General features: G+C 35.0%; 4 protein-coding genes across 5 annotated transcripts; 3 read left to right on the top strand and 1 right to left on the bottom strand.

Moving 5' to 3' along the window:
* Window positions 1-1,634: 1,634 nt before the first annotated feature.
* LOC105176753 (G-type lectin S-receptor-like serine/threonine-protein kinase At4g27290) lies at window positions 1,635-5,927 on the bottom strand. Its single transcript, XM_011099653.3, has 7 exons — window positions 4,284-5,927; window positions 3,871-3,999; window positions 3,612-3,739; window positions 3,232-3,442; window positions 2,791-3,028; window positions 2,553-2,703; window positions 1,635-2,233 (listed from the first exon to the last, which is right to left on the bottom strand). Exons 1-7 carry the CDS (start codon window positions 5,572-5,574, stop codon window positions 1,928-1,930), a joined length of 2,454 nt encoding a protein of 817 aa, XP_011097955.1. The 5' UTR covers window positions 5,575-5,927; the 3' UTR covers window positions 1,635-1,927.
* Window positions 5,928-10,481: 4,554 nt separating this feature from the next.
* On the top strand, window positions 10,482-11,167 carry LOC105176752 (calcium-binding protein KRP1). Its single transcript, XM_011099652.3, has one exon. The coding sequence runs from the start codon at window positions 10,663-10,665 to the stop codon at window positions 11,026-11,028; it is 366 nt and encodes a 121-aa protein (XP_011097954.1). The 5' UTR covers window positions 10,482-10,662; the 3' UTR covers window positions 11,029-11,167.
* Window positions 11,168-11,310: 143 nt separating this feature from the next.
* LOC105176751 (G-type lectin S-receptor-like serine/threonine-protein kinase At4g27290) lies at window positions 11,311-16,571 on the top strand. 2 transcript variants are annotated; one of them, XM_011099651.3, is made up of 7 exons: window positions 11,311-13,523; window positions 13,673-13,780; window positions 14,601-14,749; window positions 14,914-15,124; window positions 15,220-15,457; window positions 15,551-15,701; window positions 15,784-16,571. In XM_011099651.3, the coding sequence occupies exons 1-7, from the start codon at window positions 12,248-12,250 to the stop codon at window positions 16,087-16,089; spliced, it is 2,439 nt and encodes an 812-aa protein (XP_011097953.1). In that variant the 5' UTR covers window positions 11,311-12,247; the 3' UTR covers window positions 16,090-16,571. The 2 variants fall into 2 exon arrangements, with proteins under 2 accessions (XP_011097953.1, XP_088733302.1); XM_088877176.1 differs by having other exon boundaries at window positions 13,392-13,523; window positions 13,680-13,780; window positions 14,914-15,457.
* A 2,453-nt stretch (window positions 16,572-19,024) lies between these two features.
* Window positions 19,025-22,863, top strand: LOC105176750 (putative NAD(P)H dehydrogenase (quinone) FQR1-like 1). Its single transcript, XM_011099650.3, has 4 exons — window positions 19,025-19,180; window positions 21,408-21,501; window positions 22,033-22,295; window positions 22,403-22,863. Exons 1-4 carry the CDS (start codon window positions 19,158-19,160, stop codon window positions 22,635-22,637), a joined length of 615 nt encoding a protein of 204 aa, XP_011097952.1. The 5' UTR covers window positions 19,025-19,157; the 3' UTR covers window positions 22,638-22,863.
* Window positions 22,864-23,890: the final 1,027 nt, after the last annotated feature.

The following is a 23,890-nucleotide window of genomic DNA, read 5'->3' as shown; positions in this document are numbered from 1 at the left end:
ACACTAATTTTGTTATCGAAGTCTATTTGTGCAATTCAATGTGTACTTTTGCAGAAGCTTTAGCTTGAAATTAAATAATTATTTTGTTTCTAAGAAAATTAGTTTATACGTCTATCAAAAGGTACTGAATAAATTTATATCGACTTATATAAATATATTACAAAATAAAATAAAGAAAAGTAATAAATATAAGATCAATTGTGGATCACTTCAAGTTTAAAAGGTACCAAATTGATCATTCTTATATATTAATAATTTATTAAAATAATCTGATTAATAGTTATTTTTATAATACTTATCACAATCTTATTAGTAATCTTATTAGTAACTATGTTAATAAAAGTATAATATGTAATACCTATGCTGGGAAATGTGTCAATTCCTTTCAATTTTCTTGAATTATTTTAATCGTCTCGTGTTATATCATAAGTATATTTTTCATCTTGTAAGTATATATATTATAAATATAATATTAAAAAGAAATTAATATGAGTAAATAAATATAATGTGAAACCAATTAATAAAAAAAGTAATAAGTATATTATTTTACATTTTTATTCTTATTAAAATAATATTAGAGGGTTAAAGAAAAGAAAATGATGTGGCATTTGAGTTGGTAAGTGCCAAGTGCCAACATCATTCAGTAGACATCAACAAAGGATTTCATTGGCCAAGGGGGGCATACACATTGAGTCTTGTTGGTTGGCGCCTGTGTGCAGAATGGCGGAAATGCCGCACCGGAGTTGTGAGGAGGAGGAGGTGGCCGCAAACCGTAAAGAAGGGGTGGCCTGATGCCAGATGGCGGTGACTCGAATAGAGGCAGAAATCTGGCAAGATGCTTCGGGACGACAAAGAAATCGGCATATAACTAGGATTTTTGGTCAGCGCGGTCGTGGTGGAGATTTGGCATAAGCAGCGGGAGCGATGCGCCGGGGACGATGCTGAGGTACATTTTTTCCCTCCACTGCCCTGTCAGCAAATCGATGTGGCAACTAATGCCACATCTTGTTCCTTTTTTAAAAAATAAATCCATGTAATCGTCACGTAATGTTAAATCAGCCAAATTTAAAAATTACGTGAATGGTCATCTATCATTTTTTGGCCAATTTGGAGAAAATTCGGCTACTTAGATGACATTTTGGAACCTTAAAAAATTAGAAGACTAAAACAAAAGATAGCTAAAATGCCATTAATCCAAATCTTATGCATATCCACTTATTTAATTTCATTGAACATACAATAGTGTGAGGTTATCTTCTACTCATTGGATACAGTCTAGTTAATTTGAAAATATGATAATTTTCTTGGGGTGACGGAATAAAACCTTACTCGTTGTCAGGCCCATAGTTGTTAATAGCGCACGGCGAGCCATCGCGCTATAGTCCCCTAGAGCCATGGCGCACAGCGCTGCACGCGCATTTTTATAGTATGGACATATATAAAAATAAATGATATATTTCATATATCAATATATATTCACATTAATAATGCACAAATAAGTAAATACAAATACTAGAAATATTATAATCATCATACCATAAAAGAAACTTGCAAAATAATAAGTCATGGGAAAAACAAAAGAGTTCACAATATGCAAGATAATTAAACAAATCCTACGTTTCTAGTTTCACTCATTTTGCAAGATATTTTTTATTTCTTTAATTTTAAGCCCCAGTCCAAAAGGGCTGCGGCTTCACTATGGCGCGCCATGGATTACGGGCAGAATGGTGCGCCATGGCGTCTCCATAAGCAACTCAAAAATGGCGCTGAGCCAGCGCAATGTGCCCCAAGGCACGCCATTAAGAACTATGGTCAGGCCTACATCGACTATACCGACTACAAAAATAGATACAAGGGTGTAAATAGGTGGAACAATATGCTATACAAGTTTGTTTCCTGTCTAACCATAAAAAAAAAGAGTGATTTTCTATCTGGGCTCTGGCATTGTAATGGTGACTTCATTAGCTGAACTTGCTGTATGCGTGCTTGTTGCACTCTGGGCAGCAAGAACGTCTCTTTCAGTGAAGAAACCTGGCTGCTTGGCCTCAGGAAATACACCTTCATTGCCCAACATCAGAACCACAGACGACATAGTCGGCCTGTCTTCTGGATTTTGTTGCACGCATAACAGACCAACATGAATTGATCTCACCACTTCAGAGAAGTAAAATGAGTCTCCAAGACACGAGTCCACCAGTTCCAGCTGTCTCCCTTCTTTATAAAGTGTCCATGCCTGTCAAGATTAGTTGAATATATATGACATTTCCCCCACAAAAATAAAAAATAATAATATGATTTTCACTTTAAAGGAAAAAACGAAATGCTACAATTACATGTGTTTTAAAATTAGATGCAAAACTACTATGCAATTATATTTTAGAAATATAACGTTTGTATCGTATTGGATTTTGAAATATTACCATATGTTGAGACGAAATAAGATATAGTTACAAATTTGAAAGAGACAATGTGAGTATAGTCGCTACCGATAGTAATGCAGGAAGGCTGTTGTTGTAATTAACCATGTTAATAGATCTCCAAGGAAGACTTACATGTCCAAGAAGGTTGAGATTGTGATCACTGTGGGAAAATCCTCTGTTTCTTCTTCCACTCACAATTTCTAGCACTAGGACACCAAAGCTAAATACATCTGATTTTACTGAAAACAGGCCATCCACAGCGTATTCTGGAGACATGTAGCCACTGCAATGGAGTAGTAGTTAGATCATGATTGAAAAAACAATGGAACAGGACGAATTGTAACTATAGTGAGATTGTTGAGATGCTTACTACGTTCCAACAACTCGACGTGTCTTAGCTTCAGTCTCGTTGCCTCCAAAACTTCTAGCCATTCCGAAGTCTGATATCTTTGGGTTCATGTCACTGTCCAGCAATATGTTGCTTGCCTTGAGGTCCCGATGAATGATTCTCAACCGGGAATCTTGATGAAGATACAAGAGTCCCCTAGCAATTCCGTTGATTATATTGAAACGTGTTTGCCAATCGAGTAACTTGCTTCTTGTTTGATCTGCCAAAATTCTTTTTTAGTCAGTTTCTCCTGTCGAAATTCTTGAAAATCAAGTAAATCCACCATGTACTTTATTGCTTATAGACTTGATCCACAGCAGATAATGGTCTAGCAATTTCAATAAACTCATAAGACATTATGCTGTGTTTTTTCTGTAACGTAATCCAATTCTTGACCCGACTGTATAAACTTAGAATGCTCACCAAATAAAATGACATCCAGGCTTTTGTTAGGCATGTATTCATAGATCAACATAGTTTCCTCTTCTTGGATGCAGCATCCTAGAAGCCTGACCAGATTCCGATGTTGAAGTTTCGCAATGAAGATGACCTCGTTCTTGAATTCATCAAGTCCTTGCATGGAGTCCTTTGATAACCTCTTCACAGCAATTTCTTGACCTTCTTCCAGAATGCCCTGGAATCAGATCTTGTTCATGTTAAAGGTAATAATTACATCTTTAAAGTAATTCTAGACTTATTCATTGCTTAGAGGTTTTGCTTTATTCTGTCCTAACAGGAGGTTTTACACTAATGCTGTGCTCTGTTATTCGGACAAAACCACATTAAGCTGTGGAAAAACTTACCTTATAAACAGGTCCAAATCCACCTTCTCCAAGCTTATTGTTCATTGAAAAGTTATTAGTAGCTTTTGTAATAACAGATAAATTGAACAATGGTAGCTCAGAGTCTTTGTCATGAGGACTATATTGTACTGCAACGGAAAAAATGGTAAGATTAGAGTCTAGCATAGGGAAGTGGAAGAAGAATTCTCATTCTTCTTGTCTCAACAATTTTGGAGGACTCTTCTTTTCATCTGCATCGTAAAATACGCATTCAACTGACCTTCTTTTTTCTGCTTCTGATTGTTTGTCCTCTTTAGAATGCAGAGGAAGAGGCTCAGGCCTATAAGTATTACTCCCACTGCTGACGCCAAGCTCGCTATGAGAACCACCCTATTCTTTCCTTTAGAGTCTGCAACATTTTTGATCCAGATAAGAGGAACACATTTCATGAAAAGCATCAGAAGACTAAATCAAGACCTTGATTCCTCCCCTCGTTTTGCACTGCTTAGTATCTAACTTGTTTTTGAATGCGAACAAACAACTCATTTTACCAAATCCGTCTTTTAAATCAAACCAATTTCACGGTGCAATTCCGTGTCAGAGAATAAGTCAGATGCACGCCATTTATGATAGAAAAGATAGCAAATTTATAACAAGGTATCAAAGAATTGTTTGTTTGGGCTGATATCTTACCTGACTCAGAGGAAGCCATTCTGATGTAAATATCTTGTCCATCTGGAGACAGGCTTCTGATATCAACTAAGTCGCCAAGCCAAAACAGGCATCCACTTCCGCTGCTCATGTTTAACTGTGTGTAAGCCGTGCAGGAGCAATTCCTGGAGCAGTGGGTTCTGCATTCGTCAAGCGTCATGCTCTTATTATACCATGAATTTCTCGAGTCTGGCAATTTAATTCCAGAATACCTCAAAAAGATATCTCCTTGGCAACTCAAATTAGCCCTCCTTATACATCCATTGGACCAATCTGCTCCAACCCAAGCCTGTGGATCTTTAGGCACAAATCTTTCCAAACATCCACAAGACGGAGAATTAGCGATATTGCACCTGCCATACGCACCACATAGCTTGTATGTGTCGCATATATCTGCCGGCATATTCATATACGTCGCCCACCCCTGAGTTCGATCAACCCACGTCAATCTCTGTGCAACTCCATTTGGATTTACGGTAAACCTGGAAACAACTGACCTATCAATCGTATCTTCCCGGTAAGTTACCTCAGTTTCATTCATCACAAACAATAGCCTGTACGTGGGATCTTCCCTCGCATTGGGCGTCCCACTGAAGCGTATTCCATTCCAGGGCCCGATTCTATACACCACGTCTGCACTCTTTTTGAGGAGTATTTGTGGATATCCAGTGGGATCCAAGTGAAAACTGAACTCCCCCGGAGCAGGATCATCGCTGGTTCTCCAGGACAAATAGTAAGTTTCCAGGCCTGTCACCAAATTCCTTCCAAATTTCATACCTGGTAAGTAAGTATCAGTAGGATGATCGAAACTCTGCCAGAGTAAATTCTCTGGGGATTCATCATCGACATCTCTCACGACTATATTCCCATCATCCAGCAACTGCGCTACCGGATTCTGAACAGCCCTGGACGTGTTAGACGACCATACTACGCCGTCGGTATCATTGAGCAGAACCAGGAGCCCTGGCTCAACAACCCGCAAGATCCCTCTTCTGTTTGTGAGCGGAACTTCTCTGTTCGCCACCCAAACAATTGTTGTTACTGTAAGATTCTTGAACCACAGCCCCAGGTAGCGATTGCTGGAATTTCCAGGGCTGAAGAATCCCAGTTCGAACCTTCCTCCAGATGACACCAAGGTCTCCCCATCCCTAATGCTTCGAGTTGCATTTATGGTATCCGACGCAGCAGATATCAGTTGCAAAATCAGGGGGAAGATTATAAGGAGTGAAAAGAAACATTTCCAGGATGAGTCCATGTGAAAAGTTGTCTTCATACTCTCTCTGGAATGAAGTTAATTTAATATCAAATGATTTGCACGTAAAGTCGTCGTTATTCCAAGGTTTACCAGTCCTGAGATGGCGGGCAGTGATTTTTGTAAACGAAAATATGATCTTCAAACGAATCAGGACAAATTGTAGCAGCCAGACAATGTCAATGAACCCTAAGTTTGATCCAGTGAAGTCAATTCTCGTGATTGAAATATATGTTCTGTGTGGGCAGCAGGGTTCTTCTTCTGAGTTTCGTCAAACAAAATTTCCAAGAACAACTGGCTGGCTCCGGTCTTGCATCTCCACTATGAATGTAATGTAAGACTTGGATTCTTTTTTTCTTCATCATGATTGGAGAGATTGGAGAACTTTTTGGGCCATATTTAGATTAGATACAAGTAAGTATAATATATTTGTTTGGATTGATTAACTATAAACCCTTTTTAAAAATATGAAGTTATATTTTTTTTTTTCAAAAGAGTTTTTAAATTATACTTGCATCCCATTCGAAAATTTCATGTTTACATTATAGGATGAAAGACACTGATATTAGTAAAAGAATTTATATAGATTTTTAATTTTGGCCCTTAATTAATATTTTCGTATTTAATTTTATACTTATAAAGGAATAAATATAATATCTAAATATAGAGTGAGGTCAACTCATAACATTTTTCTCCTTATAAATACAAAAGTATTACACGAGAGTGTTAAATGAAGGGTTAACTTGAAAATTTATGTGATTATTTTGCTAACATCAGTAATTTTCCTTCAAAATCTAAAGAAAGATTATTAGGCATATGCAGTGAATTTTGAATGTGGTGTAAATGTAATTTTAAATTTTTTTGAAAAAATGTACGGTTTTGTATTTTTAGATGAGGTATAAGTGTAATTAACTTTGAATAAGTATTTTTAATGTAATAATAAAAAGAAAACGTGTGAAAAGTCCATCCATGTGTCACATCTGTCTGTTGAAAATGATGCTTCAATCAATTAACTTGTGACTACTTATTCTAATTATTTGGTAGTAATAATTAAAATTGGGTGCCAACTGATATATTATATATAAGTAAGTTACTCTCATATTAAAAAAAAAAAAGAACAAAAAAAAATTAACAATTTATTTCTTTTTTTTTTTTAAATTGAAGCAATTTTTACCTCTCTATCTAAAGATTAATTAATTTCATGACGGGTTTAATCACTAGTCCGATTTTGAAAATATTATTAAATTTGTTGTGGCGCGTGACAAAAATATTAAAAAAAAAGAGAAAAAAAGAAAAAAAAAAAAGCGCAGATAGATCAACTCACATTGGGTTTAGGGATAATTAGGCTCGAACTGATCACTTCCACCACGTCAAGGTGATACTCTACCGCTGAGTTATATCCCTTCCCTGCCCCCATCGAGAAATGATGACTAACCTAAGTCAAAGGGTCGAGAAACTCAACGCTACTATTCTTGAACAACTTAGAGTTGGGTCTCCTAGGGATAAGCGACATAGGGCTAAAGAGAAAGTAAAAAAAGGATCTTTCGTGTATAATCCTGCATAATCTCGAAAGTTATCAGTTTATACACATGCTAGTATATAAAAAAAAATTAATAAAATATATGATATCATCTTTATATACACAATGTGTATATATTAAATGAAATAGAAAATAAAATAAAATTTATAACATAAAATCCGACTCGCATTGGCTGCGGCCTTTGCCAGACAAGTATGGGCAATGCCCTCATTCCCCTGGCTAGTATACCTTAGTGGTAGGTGGTCGATTCTAACTTTTAAAAATAATTTAATACTTTTTGAAATAATTTTTCAGACTTTTTCAACCGATCAATTTGAATTTGAAATTAGTTTTATGTCTTATGAGGAAAATAAAAAATATTCAATTTTGATTTAATATATTTGAAAAATTCAAACAAGAATGAATTTTTAATGATCGATTTTTAAATAAAAAATCAGATATAATTTTTTATTATGATAAATTATCATAGTTAAAAGTAAAAAATTGTGACAAATACTACTTAAAGACGGTTGGACAGTAGATATTAGTCATTGTGTTTGCAAGGAGAGCAAAAACGTCAATCCACAGCTAAAAAAATATGACAAATATTATGGTCATAGATACATAAAAAATGTTACTTAATTTTGGTCAAAATTTAAATTTTTATATTAATTTTATTTAATCGTGGTAGATAATATTAATTTGCTATAGGTTTTAAACCATAGTGATTTATAATATAGGAAAAAATCCATTTTTTTTACTTTTTTCTAGTGATCGAAAACTTAATTTTTTCTTTTTTGACGAACACCATATAATATAGAAAGGACGTATTAAAACTTGAATCCAAGAATACAATTGAGCACAATGACTTGATTCAATTTTCTATTCTGAATTATATTATTATATTTTATATTTTTATTTAATATAATTATGGTAGCTATTTATTTTATTTGATACAAAAAATTGCATTTATAAAGTATATATATAAAATAGGATAGAAAAAAAATGTAATAAGAGTACAAAATGGAAATTTTGATCCGCAATACGACAGGCCAAAGAAGAATATCAGACAAGAATAGTTATGCCAAAAGACGCAAACGATCCAATTATAAAGCTGAAAACGAAACATCCAAGAAAATTTATTATTGCCTACAAACTTTTGACATATGTAATAAATTTTATGTTTCGATAGATTTTTTTTTTCTGTCATATGCAATTCATTATATCATTTAATATATTTAAATTTAAATATTAATTTAATACATCAATAATTAAAATCAATAAATACGTTCAAATACGACAAAAAGACACAAAATACTGTATAAATAGACTTACACCAACATTTACAAAACTCAAACTCACAACTTTTCGAGAATTTATGAGGAACGGGCTAAAATAGTGAAGATCGGAAAAGGTGTATTGCAAAATTCCAAATCCACAGGTCAGACTCCATATTATTCATAAAAAAGTTATATGCTTGTCTTATCTATTAAATATAGATTCTTATTTATTATCTTTTTATTTTCTTACTTGTATTATTTTACATCTGCCATTTTATATTTTTTAGTGTTTAATTTTGTTTATTTATTTAATTTTCTAAATTTATATATATATATATATATATATATGTATTTGTGTGAAATGCATCTGCACGCAAGTGATTCAAAATTTTCAAGCCAAGCGACCCAATTGGGCAAATGACCTAACTAATTGACCAATTTAATCGTCGCTTCAATACTTTTTTTTAAATAATATTTTAATTCAATGACTACACCAGTACAATTAAAAAGGATTTATCCCTTTATGTTAATAAAAAAAATATTAAAAAATTCTGTGAAAAATAAAGTGCAATTTACCTTTCCTGTGACACTAGAAATGATGCAATTTCACTTTATTTTTTCATATGATTTTTTTTATATTTTTCATTAACACAATGGGTAAATTGTATTTAACTCTAATTAAAAATAATAATAAATTATATTAATTCAATCAATATGATTAAAATTAGTAACAAATTACAGTATCTTAATAGCCCAAATAAAATGAGATAAATGGCCACATATCCGGTAGCGTATTTATGAAGTAAAAGGTATTTTCTAGTGATTTTACAATCAATTATATGTCAAAAGGGGGAAAAACTCATGTTAAAGAAATCACAAAATTCATGATATAGGACATAATTATTTGCACCACGAGTCCTAGTTTAATTGATACAACTAAGGCCAATTATTACTAGACCGTGAGTTTGAATTCCATCAATATATGTGTATTATTTTATTTTAATATTAATTATTAATCTACTATAATACTTGTTATTAATTATACTCATATTTAATTTTAATAATTGATGTATCTATACTATATATAATTGCAAAAGTGTGAATTGGTATCTCAATTATTTTGATATATCAATATTAATATTTAATTTAATTTTAATTTATTAACTTTCCACCTTCCATCTAACTTCCCACTGCCCCATTATCTTTTAATAGTTATATTTTTTTTAGATTTAATTCTATTTCTTATCACTATTTTTTATAATTTAATATTAACTTATTATCTTATATGTTATATTAAATAATAAATATTATATTTTAAATAATATTTATAAAAGTCGCACATATAGAGCGTATGCCACAAATTACTACTATTAATTATTGATTAAAATTTATAATATACTTGTAAGTTTGTAACCAATCCACTAAAAAAGGGCAAATTACAACCATTTTCCTAAAATTTGAATTATAATTTCTTTTTGTTGTTTGAAAAATTACAAGTACCTCTTCTGATTTTAGCTTTCATTTCACTAACTTCTGTTAGGTTTTCATCCAAATTTTATAATGAATTGATCAAAATGTCCTTTTGGATTATGAATTATAATTTTATATTATTTTTTTGGGATTTTTTTAGAAAAAATGATGGACTAATATGTCCAATAGATTATCCACTTTACCACTTGTAGAGTTTTATTTTTAATTTCTTATATTTTTTCAAATGTTTTTTTAAAAAAATTAACAAGGGTAAAATAATAATTTTCACCACATCATTTAGGAATTATGTAATTATTTTGAATTTAAAAAAATATTTATAATTTTTCAAATAATAAAAAAATATATATAATTACGCAAATCTTCGTTGGAGATAACTACAAGAAAAGAAAGAAAAAAGAAAAAAGAGAGTGTAATTACTCGAAACCTACAACGGGAAACTGAGTAAGAATTTCTTATCATTCCGTGTCCAAGAAAGTTCCAAGAAGAAACTTCGTCTCCCCTCGGTACGAAATGACGGTTGTACCCTCGAAGAATAGACCACCGCCATGATGGAAAACGAGAGGCAATTTCTCTCATGCATTAAAAACAAAGCGTAGCCATCTGACCTTTTCTTCGCGTCTCTGTGTTGTTAACATAACTGTCCCTGAGTTGTCCGCAGTATGTATGTTCTTCGCAATGGTCCCCCTATCCTTCTCCGAAACTCCTTTTGAGTTCTCTCCTCTATATTACAGTGCCCCAATTCCCCTTCTTGAACCATTCCAAAACCATCATCTTTCTTGAAAGCTTAAAGAAGTTGGGAAAAAGAAAGAATCCCATTTCATGGCGTCGAGGGATCAGTCAAGTTTCCAGGATTTCTTGCCCCTGATGGCGGAGAAGCTTGGAGGGGATGGACTGATTGGGGAGCTCTGCAATGGGTTTCGGCTGTTGATGGATTCTGAGAAAGGGGTCATCACGTTTGAGAGTCTTAAGAAGAATTCTGCTTTGTTGGGGCTGCAAGAACTGTCTGATGATGATCTTTATGGCATGCTTCGAGAAGGCGACTTTGATGGAGATGGGGCCCTCAACCAGATGGAGTTTTGTGTGTTGATGTTCAGATTGAGTCCTGAATTGATGGAGCAGTCTGAGTTGTGGTTGGAAGAGGCTCTTCAACAAGAGGGCTTCCAAGATTGTAACTTTTGTTTGTAATGATTCTAACTTTTCTTCTTCCTGGTCTTTTTTCTAATTGAGTTCTTGATGTTATGTAATCCTGCGAATCATTGAGTTGTAATTGGGAGATGATTAATTTCAAATTATACAGAAACTAACAGAAGTGGAATTCGTTGGACCTTTTGCTTTTACATAACTTGTTATCATGTTGATTGCCAAAAGATTTGACTTTATAGAATAGACATGGAAATTCCTACTCAAGTAATATGAGAATTGATTGAATTCTTGTTGAGCTACTTTCTTTGTATCTAGCAAGGATGAAGGGGGCTATCTCTCTGTTCTTTTACAGTGTTTTCTGAATTTTGGTGCGAACTGCAAATGTACCACGTAAATACCTGAAAAGTATGATGAAAATGATTGTTGTAAAGGACCAATGTTCTTATCAAAAGGTATATTAAGGAGATGAAACTTTTCTTGTTCAGTTTTTACATTTTGGTGGCCTGGACTTTAACAGCAATCCAAGCCATAATTTTAGTTCTATTTTTCATGTTACAACGTTTCACGGATCTGCCTTCTTGCTCTTTTTATGATCCTTTCTTTTACTTCCTCTCATTCTTGTTCTGTTGTTGACATATGAGCTTCTATCATCATTAGTATGTCACTTTCAAAATCTGGGTGGGGTGATGTATGTTAAGACTATGACCAGCAGTGTGATCTCAAGTAGTTCCAAGTCCTGAATTATGGAACTATTACAAATTATTATCTGAAAGTATCTGTGGCATCCCTCAATGACATTTAGCGCTTCTTCACTAGATCCTGACCTTAACCCTTCATTAATTAATTGAAATAATATATAGGAACTTGCCATGAATTCAACTGTAAAGACTATGGGACAAAAAGCAAGATGAAAGGAGAAGTAATCTGTGTAATCTGAACACAGGTGTCTTAATTGTGTCATGTTGGAATACAAATTCAAAAAGGTCGTTTTCTTAAAGGAAAATTCACATAGGGCATGACAGAGGGGTATTCCTGGTGTCCAAAATTGACCTCATCACTTGACTCCTACAGAAGTTGATTTATATCAGACTTCTCACTTCTGTGTGGAATTTCCAACCAGATAGAAAATTGCCCATAAAGGTCCGGTAAATGTCAGCATCTGGGGGCTGCAAGAATTAATAGATTATCCTCTGTAAAGAACTAAAGCGGAGAGCTCCCAACTTCTCAACGGGCTATGTTGGTAAGGAATTACTAGGATTCCATGAATAGTTTCTGGTTTGCATATTATTGCGTCTGTCTAGCTTGTTCTATGTTGAAAACATCTGCTTTGACTGAAAGCATCGCTGCGTCCCAATCCCTTAGAGATGGTGAGACAATGGTTTCAAATGGAGGAAGTTTTGAGTTGGGATTTTTCAGTCCTGGTAATTCCAAGAACCGATACTTGGGAATTTGGTACAAGAATATACCAGTAAGAACTATTGTCTGGGTTGCAAACAGGAAAAATCCTATAAAAGATATGTCTGGCTCACTGATGATCAACAGCACAGGCAGTCTTTTACTTTCTGATGGGACAAACACTGTGGTTTGGTCAACATATTCAACCAGGATACCTCAATCTCCAGTAGCACAACTCTTGGATTCTGGAAATCTTGTTGTGCGAGATATCAAAGATGGTGATGCAGACAGTTATCTTTGGCAGAGTTTTGATTACCCATCTGATACATTGTTACCAGGTATGAAGCTTGGATGGAATTTGAGAACTCATCTTAATAGGCGCCTATCTTCATGGAAGAGTTCTGACGATCCATCCCCTGGAGAGCTGAGTAATGGTATAGAACTTGATGCATATCCTCAGGGAGTTATGCGGAAAGGTAGCAGAAAGTATTTCCGAGGGGGTCCCTGGAACGGTCTGAGATTTAGTGGTGCTCCTGAATTGAAGAGCAATCCTTTATTTGATTTCAAGTTTGTATCCAACCAAGATGAGGTTTACTACCAGTACCGACTCCTGAATACATCAGTGATTACAAGGCTCGTTTTAAATGAAACAACCTCCACCCGCCAGCGGTATGTATGGGCCGAACCAGATATGTCATGGAAGCTTTATGCATCGGTACCACGTGACTACTGTGACACTTATGGTTTATGCGGTGCTAATGGAATTTGCATAATAAGTGACTCACCAGTTTGCAAGTGTTTAGAAGGTTTCAAGCCAAATTTTCCTCAGAGCTGGGATGCTATGGACTGGTCACGTGGATGCATCCACAACGAGCCTCTGGACTGCAGAAGAAAACATGGTTTCATCAAATTTTCTGGCTTAAAATTGCCAGATACGACATATTCTTGGGTGAACGAAAGCATGAATCTGTGGGAATGCAGGGAGGAATGCTTGAAGAACTGTTCTTGTACGGCTTACACAAATTCAGACATTCGTGGAGGAGGCAATGGATGCGCCCTGTGGTTTGGAGATCTTGTTGATATTAAGCAGGTTTCTGGTGGTGGGCAGGATCTCTATATACGGATGCCAACTCCACATCGAGGTGTGCTTTTCTCATTTTAGTTTCTGTATTCCAGTGCTTTCGCTTGGTTCTTGCGTACACGTGAACCTGTTAAACTCAAATTTTCAAATCATGCTCCATTAGTATAATCATCTTGTCATAATGGTGATCAAGAGTAAATCCTTTGACAGAAAACAGGTCTCCAGTACAAATAGCTATGATCGTAGTTCCCATTGCCTCAGTTTGCGGATTGCTTCTTGGAGTCTGCTACTGTTTCCGACAAAAGCTGAAACCAAAAGGTAAACATACTGATAAGTAGCGGGAGGTGGATTAATTTGTTTTGTCTGACTGTACAGGAGCATGCACTTTGTTTCTTCCTTTTCTGGAACCAGTTAATTTGTTTTCTCCAATGTCAAGACAACCTTTTTTTTAATAAACAGTTGTCTTCCTCCTAATGCTCGACTCCAAGAAACAAAACTGTTAACAACGGGTCTGAGTCGCTCCAAAGGCGCATAGGCTGAAAAAAGTTGAGGAAAATAAAATCTGGTCTATGCCAAGTGAAGAACATATTCAGCTTTGGCACTTGACACGCACACGTTAGAAGGTTCTGAATTGTGAAAACAGTTGGAAGCGTACCTGCCTGAGTATGATTTTACTTTTCTGAGGTAGCCTATACATAGGGGGGGAAATCGCTGGCAGTTATTTCACACTGTACTTACATGTCTGACTGAATTAGTGGCTGCAGAAGTATTGGACTTTAAACTGGTTCTAGGCAGAGTACTTTAGTGTTTTCTGAAACAGCCCTCATGATTTTTAAGACATTTAAGAAATCAGGCACACAATATATTTGTGTGAAAATTTTTAGTTTATTCATCTTTATATGTCAGTGATATCCTGATGTTCAATACCGTTACATGTAGTTTTTTGTTGAATCCTTTGGATGCAGGTTTAACTTGTTGATTAAATTCTCTTGAACTAGTAGTTTGACCTTTATTTAATATCAAATCATCCGTTACTATCTGTAATGTAGCAGTTCTTGTTCTGACGTCTCTGGTAACTTGGGATGGTGAATCGATTATTTTTTTGAAATAGTTACGAACATCCAACTATGTTGAGCAGGTGAAAATGAAGAAGATGATCACCCTGATGTATTCCAAGGAGAAGATCTGGACCTACCATTGTTTGACTTGGGTACAGTTGCTCGTGCGACAGAGAATTTCTCCATGAACAAGAAGCTTGGCGAAGGTGGTTTTGGACCTGTCTACAAGGTGATCTTACATCATGAAGATTGTTTCCCAATAACAAACTCACAAATAAAAACTTGAACAAAGAGATAGAAATCCATTCCTTTGGAATCGCTAGTCAATCCATATTCAAGTATCTGAACTTTTTGTGGAATCTTATATATGTGTTAATAATGTCTGATTATCAGGGATTACTAGTAGATGGGCAAAATATTGCAGTGAAGAGGCTATCGATGAGTTCAGGACAAGGAGTGAACGAATTCAAGAATGAAGTAAAACTGATTGCAAAACTTCAGCACAGAAATCTTGTGAAGCTTCTTGGTTGTTGCATTGAAGGCGACCAGAAAATAGTGATTTATGAATACATGCCCAACGGAAGTTTGGACTCATTTCTATTTGGTTTGTGTTCGACAAATTCTGGAGAGAACTATTTCTGTCACTCCGTTCTAATTCTCAATCCAGCTATCGGCTAATTCTTGATTCTGATGTATCAGATCAAACAAGAGGGCCGTCATTAGATTGGTCCAAGCGTTTCAACATCATCTGTGGCATTGGTCGGGGGCTTCTCTACCTTCACCAGGATTCCCGATTGAGGATCATCCACAGAGATCTTAAAGCAAGCAATGTTTTACTTGATGATGAGCTAAACCCAAAAATCTCCGACTTCGGGATGGCAAGAACTTTTGGAGGGGATCAAGTTGCAGAAAATACAAGAAGAATAGTGGGAACATAGTATGCACACACAAAAACAACTTAAATATCGCTCAATGCGACAGGATTATCATCTTGTTATAATGTAATTCGTTTTCGCCTTATGTTTTGCAGTGGTTACATGGCACCAGAGTACGCTCTCTACGGTTTATTTTCAGTGAAATCTGATGTTTTCAGCTTTGGAATTCTACTCTTGGAGATAGTGAGCGGAAAGAAGAACCGAGGCTTCGACCCCTCACAGAACCATCACAATCTAATAGGATATGTACGTTTTCTTGCCGAATATTAAGCACCAAAAATTTATATTCCTTATTCATCATTTTAATTTTTCTTTCTTTTCTGTTTAGGCATGGCAATTGTGGACAGAAGGCAGACCATTAGAACTAGTTGATTCATCATTAGACTATCGGCTCATTCAACCTGAGGTGAAGCGGTGCATCCACGTCGGTCTCTTATGTGTCCAGCAGAATCCAGAAGACCGGCCAAATATGTCGACCGTGGTTCTTATGTTGAATGGGGAGAGCTATCTCCCCCAGCCAAAGCAGCCTGGGCTTTTGATAGATGTGGTTCCAAGCGAAACATGTTCGTCATCAAGCAAGAACGAATCATGTTCTGTCACTGATTTCACCATTACTACATTGGAGGCTCGCTGAGAGATCGATTCACAGATCAAGTGCAAGTATGTGGTGCACAACAGATGAACTAGACATGGAATCATACGACCGCTGCACCGTTACATCCCCTGATAGCAATGTTGTAGTAAAATCTGGTCAGGAAAAAAACAAAAAATTCCTAGTATTTGTGTCTTGTGAATGAACAGTGATTTCGATGGAAATTAAGGCAAAGAGTGATGCAACAGACATTATTGTCTTCTGAGAGAGAAGCTTCTAATTCTAGTTGAGTGAGCAAAATCAGTGCACAGGCAGAAATGAGAAGAGATGAAAAGGACAAGTGGGAGTGTGTTTGGGCTTTCTTGGCAAGACGTTGAAATCATGAAAGCTTGGGGTTGGCTTCTTGATGCAAAAGCCGATTCTTCATCACTCTTTTTGTGGGCCTTAGCCATGGGGAATCAATCATTGTCGAAAATTGAGACTAAGTTTTATTTTTATTTCGATTTTAAGTATTTTTGTCATCATTTCATATTCATCACATTTCAAGCCAACCAATGTGGGATGAGAAACTTGTAACATCCTCCACTCAACCCATGCACACTCTACTGCGATGTGGCTCCTATACTCACACGCAGGTCCCCCTCTAGCTATTAATGGAAATTTTGACTCTACTACTTGTTACAAACTTGCATCTATTCCTAAAAAATCAATTAATAAGGAGGAATTCCCGATTTTATACACACCTTAGAGATTCTTCTTCCTGAAAAATATTTTTTTTTGTATTATTGTAATTATTATTATCTATTTTTTAAATAAAAAATATTAATGTTTGTCTATAGAACCCAAAATGTAATGTAATGGAGCGAGTTGGATGAGTTTACGTTGCATGCGGATTCATATCGTGAGAGTGAAAAATTAGGCAAACATATGAAGAGATAAAACAATTTAAGTCAAAATATTAAACATCACATTGAATTCTTGTTTGCAATTTAAGTTAAGGGTAAACTCCAGAGTTTTCACATAATTATAAATAATTTTTTATTATTTAAAAAATTACAAATATTCCCCAATTTTAACATCTATCTAACAATGAGCTCATTTTGTTAATCTCCATCAGGTTTTCATCCAATTTGTATGGTGAAATAACCAAAATGCTTTCTTGAATTATATATATATTTTTCATAATTTTCTAAAATACTTTTTATGGACTAATACGCTTTATGGATTATTTATTTTACCCATCTTCATTTTTTTTCAAGCGTCCTTTTTTTAATTCAATAAAGATAAATTAGTAATTTTCTTCCACGGTTTAGGAGTTACAAAATTATTTTTCATTTGAGAGGATATTTTTAATTTTTTTAATAATAAAAAATATTTATAATTATATCAAATTTTTAAAAAAATAGCTGTCGTTGACCTTTAAGAAGTTAACTTGTGAAATGGATTAGTAGTTTGTAGTTAGTATATAGTAACGAATGTAAGTGGATTCTTCTACACGAATCCCTTTTGCATTTTCAAGTTAGCTAAAGATAGAAATATTAAATCTTTTTGGACACTTATGTATGATTTAACATGTTAGTATTGATTAAGGATGTCATGTCCTCACCCACTCCCTCCCCCCCCCCCCCCCTCCAATTATAGTTTGCAATAATAGCTTTTAGTCAACATGCAACCTGTGATGCACTACCACTAACCCCCATTTCTTGTCTATACTCCAACTTACCAAGAACTCAATTATTACCACTCAACATCACCTGAGATTTATAAACATGTTTGATTGATAAGATTGAAGTTTTACAATTAAGAGCTGTCAGTTTGACTTCTATAAATATATATATAGATTGAATGCAGTTATTAATTTAAAATTATTATTTATTTCAGATCAATTTTTTATATTTGATCGTACTAAATAATATTACAATTGCATCCTATAAAACGAAGACGAAAAAAATCACTTACACCCTAATTTGCTGTCTAGAAGCTTTATTCCACAAATATTTTGTTGGAGTATGAACTGGATTAATTGAGTTGACGACGTAACACCTTTATTTTTTATTTGTTAGGATCATCTTGATTGGTGAAATTTATGCTATGAAATTGAATTCCATCAATATATCAATGTCGATCTATTTTAATATTAATTATTAATCTATCGTAATAGTAGTTATTGATTTATTATAGATTAATAATTAAAATATATATTAATTGTTAATAATTCAATAAAAAATATGTCTTCTTTTTCCTTCTACAAATAAATAACATTATATTTTTAATTTCATGAAATAGAGGGTTCAACACTTTTAGTCTTGCTATATAAAATTTTCAAAATGGTCCCAAATTAAGAAAACTCAACACATTTAGTTCTTTGGTTTACATGGTCTTCAAAATGATCTAAAAAAATTTAGATATTTATTTCTCTGTTTTACGAAATATACAAAACTAAATATTTCGATTTTACGATCCTTTTAAAAATTTCGTAAATAAGAACCCATATTATATGTGATTAAAAATATAATTTAAATATATATATATATATATATATATATATATATATGAATTCATGTCGTGGGAAGGACTCAAAATGATGTCCACTGTCTTGACAAGAAAATACCAAAAAGCCCACGCATTTTTATTGGTCAGCAGTCACACGAGGTCGAATATCACTGGTCTTCTTTTCTCACAATCCGTATATTGTTGAACACGCAATCACACACCCACCAACCCCCGAGAAAAAAGATTTTCTTTTAATTAAATTAAAAGGTGATTAAATTTAAAAAGATTAATATTCCCACTTTAATTAATTAAATGAATAAATAATTCAAAGGAAAATGATGGCGAGCGTGATAACAACCCATCATCAATCCAGTCCACAGCCTTCAACGTCAATTCAAACAGGGACGACGTCGTGTCGTCTCAGAATTTGAGCAATTATGTTTAATTAATTAGAGTTAAAAGAGTCATTAAACCATGATTACTAGTGGGAAGCATAACTAATCTTGAGTGATTTCGCCACTATAAATTGGGAGCCCCAGCTCAGAGCCTCTCTCTCTCTCTCCTCGTGTCAAACACATTCTTTCCCACTTCTGAGAAGCAGAGTGCTTGCATTGTCGATGGCCACCAAAGTCTACATTGTGTAAGTGTTGGATTCGTGTTCATTTCATTACTGATTCTTCTTTTTTCTTTTCGTAAATGAATTCAAGATCATATTTTTGTGTCTTCTGTTGGTTTTTATCTGATTTCTTGAGCTTAAATCGTGCTACCACTGCTGCGGTTCTTGAAGTTTCCATTGGGCTGTCGTTTTATGCTTTTTTCCTGTTCTTTTTCTGTGTGGGGTTTGAATCTACTATGTTGTTGAGATTAGTTACGTTGGTGATTCTTGATTCTATGACTATGAGCCTTGTGTTCTGGGGAGGCCCAAGTGGTTTTCTTGAATGATCAGCTGTAAAGCTGTTTAGTAGCCACCATTGATGGTGTGTTGGTTGAATTCTCTTCGTTTTGATTATTTGAATGCTGTAATGATTTTGGGAGAACGTGTTCCAGAATATGAACAGCCCATAAGAATTTTATCAAAGTTGGTTGAGGCTTATTGGATAGAATTTCTGAATTCTGAGAATATATTGCCTGTCTCAGTACAGAATCCAATATGCGTGTTGTGATTTTGGTTAAGGATTGTAGGGAGGAAAAACCCCTTGTGGATTTCTCCAATAACCGAAACCTATCAACTATTACAATAATGGAGGGTACTCAACTCTTTATGGATTACAAGCCAAGAAATTGAAAAATTAATCACAAAGACAGAAACAATAATCACTAGGCTCAGAAAGCCAGACCCAAAATAAAAGGATAACGATCACAAGGCACCGCACCCAAAACAATCCACGGTTGCTTCACACAGACAACAAACCACCACAATATTTCCTGTCACCCAGACCCATCACAAAGTTTCCGGTCACAAAGACCCACTACCGAGGTTTTCTTAAGTTCAGAAAGAACTTTACAGTAAGAAGTAGGAAGGAGAAGGGAAGAGGATATTGTTGGCCATTTTCTATGGCCGAAGGCCAAAGCCACCATTTATAGGGCCTTATCATTAAAGAGGCAAAGAAGAAGAGGAGCCGGATGAGGGGTTCCCAAAGCCAAAAGCGAGGGAAGTCATTCAACAGAGAGGAGAAAAAGAGAGGCGCAGCCAGAGAGAGAAAAGAGGCAGTAATGAATGAGGGAATAAGGGTTAGGTTCAGTAGAAATAGGTTAGAACCTGGGTCCGGTAATAGGCCAGTAAGTGGGCTGGGTAGTGAACCTCCAAGTGGGTTGTGGGTGCGGGACTTTATTTAGTTTGGGCCTACCAAAATTATGGGTCATGGGCCACAAATTATTTACAAGGATGTTGTGTCCAATTGTCTCAATGATGATTCACTTGGGCTAGTTGATATATGTTGCTCTCTTTCACTTAATAGATAATTTGCAGTTGCTTAAACAAAGTTATGTTGTCTGAGCATGGATAGTGATTAATGTTTTACCTCTAGTGTGATATTCTAGATTGTTTAAGCCTTGTAGTTAGTATATATCTTTCTGCTGGCTTGATAGTTTGTTGCGTTCTTTTTCTAACTGTGTCTAGTACTAACTATCTTCATTGAACGAGTCTGTGACTGGACTTAGTCCTCGTGTTTCTAAACTCACAAGAATGATTAAATCAACTGATTCTATTACTAACTATTTCAGGAATTTGATTTGTCAAGAATCTGGTTTCATCTGTTCTGGACTTTGAAATATTGGTTTAAAGTGAAATTATTAGCAGTGCAGTATCTCAACGGCACCAGAAATTCAGAAAGCTGTAACCTTTAGTTCAATATTCAATAATTCCCAAGTATTGTCTCTGTTATTTTAAGTTGTTAATCTGGTAATGTTAAGAGTTTTAATTGCTTTTTAGTTTAAATTTTTTATATTATTGGTTGGTGTAGTTGTTCATCAATTGCTAATTGCTGTGAACTAAGAAACATTTGTATAGAAAGAAAATAGAACTCCTAATGTGCATGTGGTGTGGGGAACACAAGAGAATGTGGCAGGGGATGGCGAGGAAGGTCTAAGTTTGGTGGTAGAAAATCCATCCACCCCCATATGTACACCCTTAGCTTTACTTGTAATGAGACCGTGCCATTTGTATCACGTATATACGTACTGATTCTTCTGTGTATTAAAGTTATAATCAGACATATCAATTTTTTCAAATGTATGATGCCATGTATGGGACCACTGATATTCTTGATTCTGGTGTCCATGCATTGTTACTCGAAATCCAAAAGATTTCTGATTCTTCTCTGTCAAAGTTATCTATGACTTTGATATCTCATTTTCAACCTTTCCAGGTACTATTCTATGTATGGACATGTCGAGAAACTAGCCGAAGAGATAAAGAAGGGAGCTGCATCTGTCGAAGGAGTTGAGGCCAAACTATGGCAGGTTGGAGCTATCCGTCTTAGTCATCTGCATTTATGTGCAAAATGAGAAACATGGAAAGCTGGAATCCAATTATTTTCCCCTCTCTTCCAATTGCTGGTTTATCAAATGTCAGGGAATAGAAGGATGTTTGGCTTTTGTTTTTGATTCATTTTATCTTGTTCTTTCTTAGTGTAAGAGTATTCGAATGAACCCTACTAAGTATGAAGAGGTATTTTAAGAAAGAAGAAACTAAAATTTGCAGCATAAGTAATTAAGGAACTCCCTCTGAAGAGTGTAAAACAATTTAAATCCTGTGTTTCGAATTAGAGTTATGGACGTCAGTCCATAGGAGGAAACAACTTTCCAGGGTTCCTTGGAAGTTACATGAAGTCATGAACCATTATTGATCTGCATCAGGAAATTAGTTTCTTTCTAGCTTGAAAATTACGGACCTGCACCACACCAATTACCCCTTTCCTGATTCGCATATAAATTATTCCTGTTGTAGCTTTATTGGAAGAAATTTTAGCATTTTTTGTCTCTATGTAACAGGTACCTGAAACACTACCAGACGAGGTTCTCACAAAGATGAGCGCACCTCCAAAGAGTGATATTCCCGTTATCACACCTAACGAACTCGCTGAGGCTGACGGCTTCATATTTGGGTTCCCTACAAGGTTTGGTATGATGGCTGCCCAATTCAAAGCATTTCTTGATGCTACCGGAGGCTTGTGGAGGACACAGCAACTAGCCGGCAAGCCTGCCGGAATCTTCTACAGCACTGGATCTCAAGGCGGTGGCCAAGAAACTACACCGTAAATGGACATTCATCTATATTTTGAAACCCCTAGTGATCCATCTTTCCTTGTAATACATCTTACATGGGACTTGACTTCTCTTGATTCTTTGATTTGTATTGCAGATTGACGGCTATAACTCAGCTTGTTCACCACGGAATGATCTTTGTGCCCATCGGATACACCTTTGGAGCAGGCATGTTTGAAATCGAAAAAGTAAAAGGTGGAAGCCCTTATGGAGCAGGAACCTATGCTGGCGATGGTTCAAGACAGCCGTCTGAGCTTGAACTGCAGCAGGCTTTCCACCAAGGGAAGTACATTGCCGGGATCGCAAAGAAACTTAAAGCTGCTGCGGCCTGATTTCTTCCAGATACAAACATACCGTTTGCATTCATATATATTTTTTCTATGGAAACATCTACATATCGTCGTATAAGATGCAAATGTAATTCTTGCTCTGTTTCATGTGTTCTGTTCACTACAGTGGTCATGCCAATATCTTTTGTGTTCTAAGACTCATGCGCTCTATTCTTTGTTACATCTGCTGCGTTCTGTAATACATTGTGTGGATGTGGGTTTTGCTTTCCGAGGATTTACTGTCACAAATTTGGCTCGGAAATTTCTAGTGGTGGTTTACTCTGATTCTCATCAACTGCCGGTTGCTAAGAACAAAGAAGTATTAACCTAACATATGGCTTGAACTCTACCCACACAATGGTTGTTTGGACAGTATCCGTCGACGGGCAGAACCCCGGGCTCATTTTCAACTGTACCGCGACTGGTAAGTCTGCAGTAGCTGTGTAGTGCTTGTAAAGTGTCGTCTGCACTCTCGATGCGTGTGAATAATTTATGGGCAAAATGTAACCATTTAAGTTACGTTTGTTTGTATATTTTGTCATTTTTTTTGGTTAATTTATTATCTTAACTTTGTAAAATTTGCACTATGTCATATATGATTATTTTTTTTCTTGATTTTATCTATTGAAAAAAACATCACATGCACTGCACATATTGTATTTTATTCACATAGTGTTCTTAACTATCACATGTGCAGTTAATGATGATAATTGATATCCAAATTTCTTCCGGTACCTATAACCAAATAAATAATAAGATTTTAATAAAACAAGTGTATTTTACTATATTTAAAAATAAAATGAAGGGGTTAGTTATACGTAAACCCCCTAGAATCATATAATTATATTTTTATTTTTTATTATTAAAAGTTAGGGTAATTACAGTCTCCTCCCTTGAGGTTTAGTGCAATTACACGAAAATAATTTGTGGTTTGAAAAATTACATTTAGCACCCCTGAGATTTGCTTTCGCCTAACAAATAAATTCCTCTATTAGCATAATTTACCGAATTTGTCGATATTAATAAAAATTAAAAAAAAATATCTCCGATTGACTTTAGCAGGTCAAATAAATCTTTTTATGATCAATTTATTCTCATACGTCTTCACGCGTTAATGCATGTGAAAAGGTATATCTTCACAGTTATAAGGGTAGTTTAATTCGAAAAAATTGTTTGACCTGTAATAAGTCAGTTTTTAAGTCAATCAAGGGTAAATATTAATTTTCATTCAATTTTGTTGTTAATATCAGCAAATT

Source organism: Sesamum indicum, linkage group LG13 (assembly GCF_026168435.1).
Source record: "Sesamum indicum cultivar Baizhima isolate 11 linkage group LG13, ASM2616843v1, whole genome shotgun sequence".
Classification (NCBI taxonomy): domain Eukaryota; kingdom Viridiplantae; phylum Streptophyta; class Magnoliopsida; order Lamiales; family Pedaliaceae; genus Sesamum; species Sesamum indicum.
Note: the sequence above shows the minus strand (reverse complement) of the source record. Positions and strands in the feature narration are given on the sequence as shown.

What these genes read in the sequence shown, in the direction of transcription:
- LOC105176752 (XM_011099652.3), top strand. Translation starts at nt 10,663, where the DNA reads ATGGCGTCGAGGGATCAGTCAAGTTTCCAGGATTTCTTGCCCCTGATG.
- LOC105176753 (XM_011099653.3), bottom strand. Translation starts at nt 5,574, where the DNA reads ATGAAGACAACTTTTCACATGGACTCATCCTGGAAATGTTTCTTTTCA. An exon ending in TCAGAAGCAGAAAAAAGAAG is followed by an intron (nt 3,740 to 3,870) that starts GTCAGTTGAATG and finishes TTTCCGTTGCAG; the next exon opens with TACAATATAGTCCTCATGAC. An exon ending in GATTTGGACCTGTTTATAAG is followed by an intron (nt 3,443 to 3,611) that starts GTAAGTTTTTCC and finishes ATCTGATTCCAG; the next exon opens with GGCATTCTGGAAGAAGGTCA.
- LOC105176751 (XM_011099651.3), top strand. Translation starts at nt 12,248, where the DNA reads ATGAATAGTTTCTGGTTTGCATATTATTGCGTCTGTCTAGCTTGTTCT. An exon ending in GATGCCAACTCCACATCGAG is followed by an intron (nt 13,524 to 13,672) that starts GTGTGCTTTTCT and finishes ATCCTTTGACAG; the next exon opens with AAAACAGGTCTCCAGTACAA. An exon ending in TTTGGACTCATTTCTATTTG is followed by an intron (nt 15,125 to 15,219) that starts GTTTGTGTTCGA and finishes CTGATGTATCAG; the next exon opens with ATCAAACAAGAGGGCCGTCA.
- LOC105176750 (XM_011099650.3), top strand. Translation starts at nt 19,158, where the DNA reads ATGGCCACCAAAGTCTACATTGT. An exon ending in TTGAGGCCAAACTATGGCAG is followed by an intron (nt 21,502 to 22,032) that starts GTTGGAGCTATC and finishes TCTATGTAACAG; the next exon opens with GTACCTGAAACACTACCAGA. An exon ending in GGTGGCCAAGAAACTACACC is followed by an intron (nt 22,296 to 22,402) that starts GTAAATGGACAT and finishes TTTGTATTGCAG; the next exon opens with ATTGACGGCTATAACTCAGC.